Here is an 11,051-nt window from a genome sequence, read left to right on the forward strand (position 1 = left end):
ACCCCCATTTCTTCACTAGCCACGGGAAAGAGACGCCAAACAACACTCGCCAGAACCCCGAAGCTGCAAAGAAGCAAAAGGGACAGAATTGTACCCGCCGCCCGAAACCGCTGGGCTTGGCTCCCTCTGGCCCTCTGATCAATCAAAGGCGAAGAAGCGAGCCTCGGGACCAATGAGAAGCGGAAGCGGTGGAGCAATGCCCCGCCTCTTAAAGCGCCCTCACGCCTGATTGGATGCGTCCAAGCTAAGCCACTTAGGAGTGGGGCCAACCTATACACCGTGCTATGCTAGCAAGGATAGTGGGCCGTCGACCCACCTCAGAATGGCATGGTGTGTCAGCACCAAAACGCCGCCTAATCAGAAAGCCCGTTGGCCGGGTTCTAACCCGGGGCAAGTTAATGGCAGGGCAGCATAATGGGTCATTCTCTTTACGGTGTAGCAGCGGTTGGTACGTGAAGTACGCAGTTAAATCCCGACTCAGCTGACTGTTAAGGCGTCAATGGAGCATTGACTGCCCACGCTTGTGTCTTCTGTTTCCCTATACTCCCGGATGGGGCAGGGTGCGTTCTGTAGCCAATTAATCGTTCAGCAGGGCAAAAGGCGGGAAAGGGGAGCTACCCACATGCATTCAAAGCCTGGCTGCCTTCCCCGCCCCCCGCCCCCCCCCCCCCACGCCCCCATCCAATCACACTCATTTCTCCACAGATTGTAAGGGGTTGAGAGAAAGGTGAAAGACTTTGCAGTGAGAGTTACTCAGGATGTTAAGACAGAACCAAGAAAGAAGTGATATCCCTGAGCCGTTACGGAGGGAGCTTCCAAGGTGATGCAGATGAAGGAGGTTCAGTCTTTTAGAGGATGCGATGAGCAATCTCCGCAGCTACAAAGCTTTGAGGACCAGCTGGTGGATAAGATCTCAGTCTTAGAGGCCTGAAGTCTAAGTCCGCAGACCAATCAGACTTAAGGCCTCCTCGCCACAGCGCCGGCAAGGTGGGCAAGAGCTTGGGCTCTGCAGCCCATCAGCGGAGGTCGCGAGGCAGAGGCGGGGATTGAAGGACAAGGGGAGGGCGGGGAGTGGAGCCAAGAAAGAGGGTGTGGCCAGTATTGCGGCCAATCAGCTTCTGCCTCGGAGCCCCTGCGGGACCAGCGAGCTGTGCACGTGGTCAGGCTTCGCGCCATGAGCCTCGCGCCGCTCCACTTTCTAACGGCCACTCGGGTTTGTGCTGCCCTGAGTGAATGTGAGGCTGAGGAGGGAGACGAACAGGGCCTGAGTCGGTAAGCATCATGGACTTTCTTACTTTTCTTTGGGCTTGGACCTGGCCCAGGTAAAGCTGAGGTATGGGGGCTTGAGTGGTTGTCGTGAGGAGGAAGATTGAGAAGGAAGGAGGGCTTTGGCCTCTAGGGACTCCTTCTTCCCTGGGAGGCTGGAAATTGGGTCTCTTGGGCACTGTTGGGCCCAGCTGGGCAGAAACCAGGCCAGCGTGTCTTATGAATTGGTCCGTGGTCCCTGAGATAGCCTGATTTGGAAATATGTTTTGGGGCAGTTGTAGGCACTTGGAGCTCTGTGTGGGGTCACTGGCCATGTGGTATGGCCTCTGAACCATCACAGGTTGTCTGGGTTCTGGACTGAGCCTGGATCTGGTGACTAGAGAGATCTGTGACTCTCCAGAGGTTAGTGGGAGTCTTTGACCAAGAAATAAAACTAGTAAGCACTTGAGAGGCCTTCTGGAGTTTCTGGATCCAGCCTGGGCTGAGAGTAAGTGTTGATGAAGTCAAAAGCCCAACAGGAAGTTGTCAAGAGTCTTTGCATCCTGGCTGTGCTGGGAACATGTGGCTGCAAGGCCTTGGGGGTGGAGAGGTCGCTGGATTCCAGGTTGGGGTGCTCACGGAAGATTTTCCAGTACTGGGTACAAGTTGGACAACGTGGCCAAGAGGTTAGGCCCATGGTGTTCTGGAGGTTCCAGGGAGAGGAGCGTGTCTCTGAATTCCAGCAGATTGTTTGCCCTCCATGAAGTATTATTGACTTGTGGTGGCCCTAGACAGAATCAGGATTGAGTTGTGTTTGGGACCTTTTAGTTCCTGTCCCCATTTTTTCCCCCCAAAATGTTTCTGGTCATTTCCAGAAGATATCAGGTTATAAGCATGGGGCGGGGGCTTGGGGGAAGATGGACGTTGTATTGGACACAGGAGGAGGTGTGTGAGATATCCTACTCTTTAGGAAGTCACTCGTGCTGTCTTTACTGAAGATTTTTATACTTATGGTGCAGGAAGTTGATATCTAATTTCACTCAGCTGTTCAAATTCTACAAAGTATTAAAGCTTTCAGGGTGCTTTCATGTACACCCAGAGTTCTCAAACCAAAGGTGAGGTGCAAGGGGGTAGTCTATGAGTGGATTACAAGGGTCTATGAGCTCCTGGAAGTAATCAGAAAAACTGTATGTGTATTGTTGGGGCCAGGGGTGGGGAGGGGAGCAGCCACAAAGAGGAGGAGTGGATCCTGTCCAAGGATGGTTCAGAGCAGTCTGTGACTCCCTTGTCATTCATATGCAAAATGGTATGAGAATCTACAATTTTCTGATGTAAAGAGTTGATTTCATAACATACAATTTTAAAAAGGATAGTGAACCCCTGAGAGGTTAACAACTACTAGATTAAAGCAGGCCCCCCTATTATCTATTAGGCAAAACTAGAAATGGGAGATTTTCCCTCTTCTCCCCACATCTGGTGTTAGCGCACACTTCAAGGTGTCTCACACACTAGCCTGCCTGTCCAAGCACAGTTTCCATGCCCCTCCCACCCATTCAGGACCACACCATTCTGAAGAGTATAGCTCTAGGGTTGAGGCGCGTGGGAGCCTGGGTAGTGGACCATTTGGACAAGGAGGTCAGGGGTTTTGAGTTCCCAAAGTATGGTCTAGAATTGGGAGGTACAAGTGGGTACTTCCTACATACCCTTGGACTCCTCAGCCCAAGGGGAGGGACACAACTGGAGGTCAGAGTGGCGCCCTCTGGATTTGAGGCAATATGGATATTCAACACTGGTGGAAAGTAGTCCTTGTGAGGAAGTTGAAGGTCTCGGAAGAGTTAGCCCCAAGTTAAGGCTGAAGAAAAAAGCTGTCTATTGTGAAGATGCAGTGGAATCTAAATTGTTTTTATTTCTAGTCTGGTTCTTTTGCCACTTAATCTACAAAAAGTGTGCTATAATAGGGTCTCTATGACCTAGATTCAGCTCACCTGCCTATTACTGTATCCAGATCTTGGGTTATGTAGAACATAGATTTAAGGGAAGAAAGAAGAGCATTCACTCTGTGGCATCTCTTCTCCGGTATGTCTTAGATGTACTTAACTAAAGAATGAACACTTCAGGTTTTCTGTAGGGTTTGGGTAATTGGTTTTAAGCTGTATAAAATGTGGGAAGTTTAATCACCTTAATTTGCAGAAAGTGATGTGTCTCCGGGAAGAGTGGAAAGTTCATAGACCTTTCCTAAATTGAATCTTGTTTAACCTGACTTTGGAGGTACTTAATATTTAATACATGAGACAAAGGGAATATTTTTCATAAAACAAATAAGCATACCTCTAATTGGCATATTCTGATGGTTTAGCCATTGTTTTTTAAGAGGCAGATTCTTTTTAAAAATTAGTTTATTTGGTTGCACCAGGTCTTAGTTGCGTCACACAGGATCTTTCGCTTTTCCTTGTGGCATGCAGGATCTCTAGTTGCATAATACGAACTCTTATTTGCAGCTTGTGGGAGGGATCTAGATCCCTGGCCAGGGATCGAACCCGGTCGCTCTGTGTTGGGAGCACAGAGTCTTAGCTACTGAGGGAAGTCCCCTGATGGTTTAAGTTTTAATTATAATATTTAGAGAGAATCCGTACTTATATTGCTATTTTGACATTTTTTACATCAAGCTGAGTTGTGCTCGAAGGGGCTTATGGTCAGGTATATCAGTAAGAATAAAAGATACCAGATTTCAAACTTTATTTAGTAATATAAGTATTATAAAGGACTGAGAGGCAAAAATCATACCTCCTTTTCCCATATACTTCTCTTCCAATTATATCCTAGGTAAACTCTCCTGCCTACTCCACTCTATCCCAAGATGCAGGCTTGTGTCCGCAAAACCTGTGGTTTCCTAGCTCCACCCCAGAGAGACAACTCAATAGGAGATTCCTATTGAGTCAGCCTGGCAAGTGGAGGGTGGGCAAGGTTTCTGAGACTGGGGGGGTGGGGGAAGAGAAGAGAAACACAACATCCTCTGGTGGTCCAGTGATAAAGAGGCTGCACTTCCAGTGCAGGTGGCAAGGCTTCCCTTGTTGGGGAAGCTCCTCATGACTTGTGGCCAAAGGCAAGAAAAAGAGGAAGAGTCAGCAGTGTGCTTACCTTCCAAGTCAAAGTGGTACTTGCTTCTGCTGTCACTGCTCAGTGAAAGATGGTTTGGACTGTGCAGTCAAGAATGTAGGCAGGAAGAAGGGCTGAGGTGTAGAGGGCCCGACAGCTCTAAGGAGGCAGTCTCTAAAGGGATAGCCTTAGGTGAGGGTAGACACCAAGTGGGAGGGAAAGATGGGGTTTCCCAACCTTGGGGGCTTTAGTTCACTGAACAGAGAGTCCCCTCACCCCTTACCCTCCCTGTTAGGTTTCCTGAAAGCCCATTGGCACTCCCTGTCAACTGCATTTGGATAAGAAAATGCTACTCTTTGAGCACAGCCTCCAACTCTTTTGAACATCAATGGGCAAACCACTAGTGGGGGAGCTGAGTCATGGGCACATGCTGTAGGCCTGGGAAGTGAGGGGGACCCCACTCTACTGGGTGATGATGTAATCGTCCAGACCCCTATACCTACACTTGGGGTTCCTCCTATGTGGCTTCTCCCACTTATTCCACATCCTCATAGAGTATTTCTGTGTGGGAGGAAGGATGTTTTCCCTCCATATACATACACGTCAAGGATTGGTGTTTTTCGTGTCCAAGTCAAGGGTCTTTTATATGGGTATTTCATGGGTCCCTGGGTGTGGTGGTGTGAGGAGTTAGAAAGCTTAGAAATGGAAAATATTTAACGACCAGAGTAGCAAATGAATACAGCTTCCCCATTTGCATTTTCCCTTTCACTCTGACTCATCTTCCCCTCTCCCCACACTATTATTGCTCCTCCACTGGCCCCACCCATTGGCACACCCTGTCTGATCTAGGAAGGGATAACATCTGCTTGGACCCAAGCTAGAATGAGAGGTAGAATGAAGGTATGTTAGGTTTCAACAGAGAGTAGAAGGGTGGTCTGAACATTTGGGGGTCCTGAAGCCAAAAGGCGAAACAGGAGTTTGAGAGACATAATATTTGAGTCTAGGAGGGAATCAGACTCTAGCAGAGAAGCCTTGGGGAAAGCAGACTGGGTCTTGTCATCAGACCAGCCTACCAGTGCCTGACTTGTTACTCTTCTAGTTATTTATTAGGCATATGTCAAGCACATATCGTAAGCTATCTAGCAATACCTGTTCTATGCATGAAAAATCTGCAAGAAATAATAAACAAAAAGAAATGTGAGTCTCTCAGACCTCATCTTTTCCCCAGGTTAAGGAGTGCTAAACTGTGAAAAGAGGGCAAATCTCCGAGGACCTTCATCCCCTGGGCAGGAAGTCAAAGAAACCCCGCAAGTCCTGATTTCAGAGAAATGTCATTTGTCATCAGCCCAAGAAAAGTTTTTCTCTTTGGAGACCACCGCAGGCCCTTCCTGGGGTTGCCCCCTTCAGAGCGTGATGGGAGGATCTGAGTCACTCACATACCCTGTCCCCAGCGATGGCCCAGATGGCCTGGGTCATTCCCACAGAGGAGTGGAAGCTTCCCAGTACCAAGTCAGAGAGAGAGAGGAGGAGGCATGCTTTTGGCCCTCTTTCGCTCTCTTCTTAGAATCCAGATGTTTCAGTCCTTTTTACTTTTGAGGTAGTATAAAGAGCTTCCAGCTGCTAGAGCTCTACTGACACCTCTAAGAAACAGAACTAATACTATTTGAATGATGCTATGTACTGAGAAACCACTTTCACATACATCATGTCATTTCAGCTTCACCCCACCTCATAATGAGGTAGGCAGAGCTTATCCCTATTTCACAGATGAGGTAACTGAGGCTCAAAGAGGTGACTTGCCCAAGGTGACTCAACTAGCAGATGGCAGAGATGAGAGTCAAATGCAGGTCTGATTATCCCAAAGTTCTTATTGCTTCAGATATACTTCTTTGACTCCAGAAATTCACAGATGAAATAAGACCAGAGGTCAGGAGGCAGAATGCTTGAGTTCTGGAAGGAGAGGAGTGGTCTCTCCTGGAGGGGTGAAGCTCAGCCAGGGGTGTAAAACCACACCCCTTGGGGGACTGTGGCAGACTGATACTTGGGACACCCAATGGAAGACTGTGAAGTCAGGGGCGGGGCTAGCTCCAGAGTAGGGGGGCCAGGAGCCCCAGCAGCAGTTCAGAGCATGCGGTGTCCAGGAGGAAGCTACAACCGGTGAGTGGTTGCTTCTCCCCAACTGAGACTTTCCTCCCATTACATTCCTCTTTCTGTCCACTTCCTGCCAGCCTGTAGCCCTCCCTGTGAGGTGTCCAAGTAGTAATTCCTCCCTCTACGGGATCTGTACTCAGGGTGAGCCTACACTTAGGAATATGCCTGCTGGGCTCTGGGACACTTAGGTCTGTCTCTTTGTATCTGGGTTCCCAGTTCTCTTCTTAAAAGCCAAGGTGGTGGTTTTGATGTGTGACAAACTTCTGCCTTGTTGGGTTCTGTCTTTCTAATCTTCACTTTTGGCTTATGAAAAACAAAATTGAACTGTCTCCTTATCCTTATCTTGAGAGGAAACAGCCTCTCCCTCCATAGTTTCCATTTCCCTTTCGCCTGCTTCCTCCAAGGTCAAAGCCTTTTCCGACATCTCTCCATCCCTGGGTGAGGAGCCTTCTCTCCTGTGGGTTCCAACCTGCTCTCTTTATCTCACTGCATGGGAGCTTTCGGTCACTTCCAGTTCTTTCTCTGAGGATGGTTTCTAGAAGTTTCATCCTGAGGGAGATGATCAGTTGATGCCTTGAGCCTGCTTTCTGCAGCTATGACCCCATCTTGCTGCCCTTTTTTCCTCTCAGGACCCTCAGCCCCACATGACAGGCTTGCAGGAGGAGGACACACTGGCTTTCTAAACTCCCATGAAACTGTGCCTGGCTCCACCCCTAACTTACAGGGCTGACTGGGTTTTGTGGTGATCCTGTCTGGAATGAGAGCCAGGGCCTGTTCGGGGGTCTTTCCCTGCAGAGGAGCTTGGAGAAGCAGAAATATCAGTGTCTGCTCTCCCTTAAGTCAGACATTGCCAAGTGGCAGGACCCATCTATCCACTACTTGAGATAGCTCTTCAAAGTGCAATCCTTGTTCTTTTAAGTCCTGAATTTGGTCTAATTTCTGTTCTCTCACCACCTCCACCCCTGCTGATTCTGAACAGCCTCGGGTTTTCTCTTGGGTCATTTTTTCTGCTCCATTCAGGACAGAGAACTGATTCAAATCCAGCAACTCACTTTCTTCCCTCACCTCCACAGGCTTGAGTATGCGGTTCCTCCCTCCCCTTTTCACCACGGACCCTACACTGTGGCCTTTCTCTCAGAACCTCTGAGATTGGTACCAAGGCAAGGCACAATGCCCCTGTGCCCAACGAGACTGCCTAGTCCCTATGCTTCTGATCGGCTGGTACGGCTAGCAGCCAGGCTCCGGCCAGCACTATGTGATACCCTGATCACAGTGGGGAGCCAGGAGTTCCCTGCCCACAGCCTGGTCCTGGCAGGTGTGAGCCAGCAACTGGGTCGCAGGGGCCACTGGGCTGTGGTGAAAGGCATCAGCCCTTCCACCTTTGCCCAACTTCTGCACTTTGTTTATGGGGAGAGTCTAGAGCTGCATCCTGGGGAACTGGGGCCCCTTGAGGAGGCAGCCAGAACACTGGGGGTGCAGTCCCTGGAAGAGGCATGCATTAGGGCTCGAAGGGACATGGCTAGAGAAGAGCTGGGTCCAGGGCTGAAGAACCAACAGGAGGAGCTAGAGAAACCCACAAGGGACTTGATGAGAGGCGTGGGGGCCTTTGGGGAGAAGCAGAGACCAGAGAAGTTTGTTAGAGCTGGTGGGAAGGAGCAGGAGACGTTGCACAGGCCGCGGCCGCCAAGAGAGAGCCCTGACATGGCAGAGGCAACTCTGGAGGGTCGAGGGGAGCAGATGAGACCAAAGGAGCAACTCCACCAAGCCCTTGTTGGCCATGGCAGAGTCGGTGGGAAGCAAGAAGTGATCATGTGGTTGAGGGACAGTGCAAAGGGCTCTGAGGAAAGTCTGCGGGAGTTCTCTGGCCCCCTTCCGCCAGCAGGTTCCTTCCAAACTGGCATCACCCCCAGCCCTTGGTGGGCTGAGGCCCCTTGGTTGGGGGAGGGCCAGCCTGCCCTGTGGAGCATCCTTCTGTTGCCACCTAGATATGGCACTCCCTTCTCCCATAGCATCCCTATGACTGGAGCCTGGCAAGAGGTCTGGCCTCGGGACCAGAGGTGAGTCGAAGGGCTTATGGAAGACCTCTGGCTGGGAGGGAGTGGTTCAGGAGAGGCAGCAGTGATGGGTGGAAGGGTACCACATCTCTTATCTCTACTATACATTTCCTGAGTTGAGGTAGGACAAGAAGTTGTCACCAGAGGGCAAGCCAAAGCCCAGGCCCCACAGAGGACTTATGACTCCTCCCTCCCCAGAAACGGATCCGCAGGATCCCAGGTGTAACCAAGGCTGTAACTCTTCCCCATCCCACCCCCAGGATCCCACTGTCCCTAAACCTCCACAAAGGCCTTTGGAGCCAGAACCAGCTGGCCTCCTCCAGCCCCACCCCAGGTAAGCCCCTCACTGCTGGCATGCGCCCTGTAACGTGGTCTCGAGGCTGGGACTGAGGCCAGGGCTCCAGGAGTCCAGCTTGAGCAGGGCGCCTGCTTCACTCTGTTCCCTCCAGGTTCCCTCCCCCAGGGCCCCACACAGCTCAGCCCTGGGGAGCCGGAAGAGTCTGATCAGAGGCACACAGGTGAGTAGAGTGAGGGTGCTTTTGCCTCAGCGCCACTATGGCCCCAGCCTGAGTGTTCCAGTGACCCGGCTCTGGGAATCCCAGCCCTGCCCTCCTTTGCCTTTTGTTCCCACAGGTAAACTAGCAACCTGTGTGAGTCAGGTCGGCACCGCAAGCCGTCCATCTCACCCACACCCTCCCCCACCCACTCCTGCTCGGTCTCGGCCCTATTCTTGTTCTGTCTGTGGGAAGAGGTTTTCACTCAAACATCAGATGGAGACGCACTACCGTGTCCACACAGGTATGGGCGTCCTGCCCTGTGCAAACTGCTTCCTTCCAAACTCCAGTGGGCCCGCTCCTAAGTCCCTCTGTGAGTGCCGTGCTCCCGAGCAACAACCTTGCCCAGCTGCCCCTACCTACCCCTAGGCGAGCCTTCACGCCCCTTTCCTTCCTTCATGAGCCGTCCCCTCCACCTTCCCTAGGAGAGAAGCCCTTCTCCTGTAGCCTCTGTCCCCAGCGCTCCCGGGACTTCTCAGCCATGACCAAGCACCTGCGGACGCACGGGGCCGCACCCTACCGCTGCCCTCTGTGCCAGGCCGGCTGCCCCAGCCTGGCCTCCATGCAGGCGCACATGCGCGGCCACTCGCCCAGTCAGCTCCCGCCGGGATGGACCATTCGCTCCACCTTCCTCTACTCCTCCTCCTCGAGGCCATCTAGGGCCTCGACCTCTCCCAGTAGGCCCTCTTCCTCCACCACCTGACGGGGCGTCAGTAACTTCTTTGGCTTCAGCCAAGCTTACAATTAAAGAATGAAAGACGGGCCGGCGAGCAGGCTTCTAATTCCGCACCGCGGCTGCGGCAGCCTAGCAAACTCGGCTCCAAGAAGCACCGCGGGAAGGGAGCCGGGAGCCCTCTCCCAGACGGCCTCGGGCCGCGGACCTGGGCCAGAGAGCCCCCGTGGGGTGAGGGCAGTGAAGTTTGCACGAGTGACGGTTAACTGTGCGAGGACTGGCGATTCATCACCAAAATAAAGCTTCCTGTGCTCTCCTCTCGGGACCAGAAAGTAGAGTCCAGCTTTTCGTCTGCGCGTCGGGGGCAGCCTTGCCCTTAGTCCTGTAGCGGCCCCTGGTGGTTCAACGTGGCGGCCACCTCCTCCGTCTCCCGGGGCTTCTGATCCTCCCCTCGAGGCAGCGGGCCGCGAGGACAGGGTGGTGTCCAGACCGACTTCGCAGCAAGCCCTGTGTGGAAAGGCTGTGAGAACCCAAGTTACTGGTCCCTTTCACACCAAGCAACTGCGCACCAAGTCTGAGTCTGGGTCGTCTAGCCCGGGGCTCGAAAGGAACGCATGTTATGCTCTGCTTTCAGCCACCCGACTCCTTTCCGGAGCACAAGAGCCGAAAGGCCGCAGCCCCTCCAGTATCTTCCCTCCACGCCATACGGAACGGCTGCCGGGTCAAACTCCAAACTGAGGCGGCCGCCCCTTACCCAGCCCATGCCTCCTGCAGTCGCGAACTTCATCTCCCAGTGTCCCTGAGGGTCCAAGGCCCGCTGCACTCTGGGAGTGGTAGTTCACGCGGGCCGCTGGTCTCGACAAGAACAATGGGAGGAGTCTGGGGCGAAAACCACATCTCCCGGCGGCCCAGGAGATGGCTCTCTGGGCCGGGTCAGGCTCCCATAGTCCCAGTTCTCGCGGCCCTAGCTCGCGGCGGAAGGAGCGAGGCGCTCGAACTACATTTCCCGGAGACCCTTGCGCCTCGCCCTCTCCCGCCGCGACGCGGGATCTAGGCTCTTTAGGTGCGGTCTAAGGGTGACCAGCCGGCCGGCCTCGGACTCCCGCTCCCGTGGTGCCCCGCGCGGCCGGCCCAGCCCCCGGCTCGTGTCGGCCCCGCGGCGGCGCTGGTTGTTGTCGTGAGCCTAAGCCGCCCCGCCCCTCCTCTGCTCCCCTCCCCCCGGCCCTGCGTACGGGCCGCCCCTCCCCCCGCCTCCCCGGCCCCTCTCACGGTGCCAAG

General features: G+C 53.0%; 1 protein-coding gene across 1 annotated transcript; it reads left to right on the forward strand.

Moving 5' to 3' along the window:
- Positions 1 to 7,662: 7,662 nt before the first annotated feature.
- On the forward strand, positions 7,663 to 9,803 carry ZBTB32 (zinc finger and BTB domain containing 32). The gene is made up of 5 exons (XM_052656712.1): positions 7,663 to 8,549; positions 8,807 to 8,880; positions 8,996 to 9,064; positions 9,180 to 9,344; positions 9,526 to 9,803. The coding sequence occupies exons 1-5, from the start codon at positions 7,663 to 7,665 to the stop codon at positions 9,801 to 9,803; spliced, it is 1,473 nt and encodes a 490-aa protein (XP_052512672.1).
- Positions 9,804 to 11,051: the final 1,248 nt, after the last annotated feature.

Source organism: Budorcas taxicolor, chromosome 18, assembly GCF_023091745.1.
Source record: "Budorcas taxicolor isolate Tak-1 chromosome 18, Takin1.1, whole genome shotgun sequence".
Classification (NCBI taxonomy): Eukaryota; Metazoa; Chordata; class Mammalia; order Artiodactyla; family Bovidae; genus Budorcas; species Budorcas taxicolor.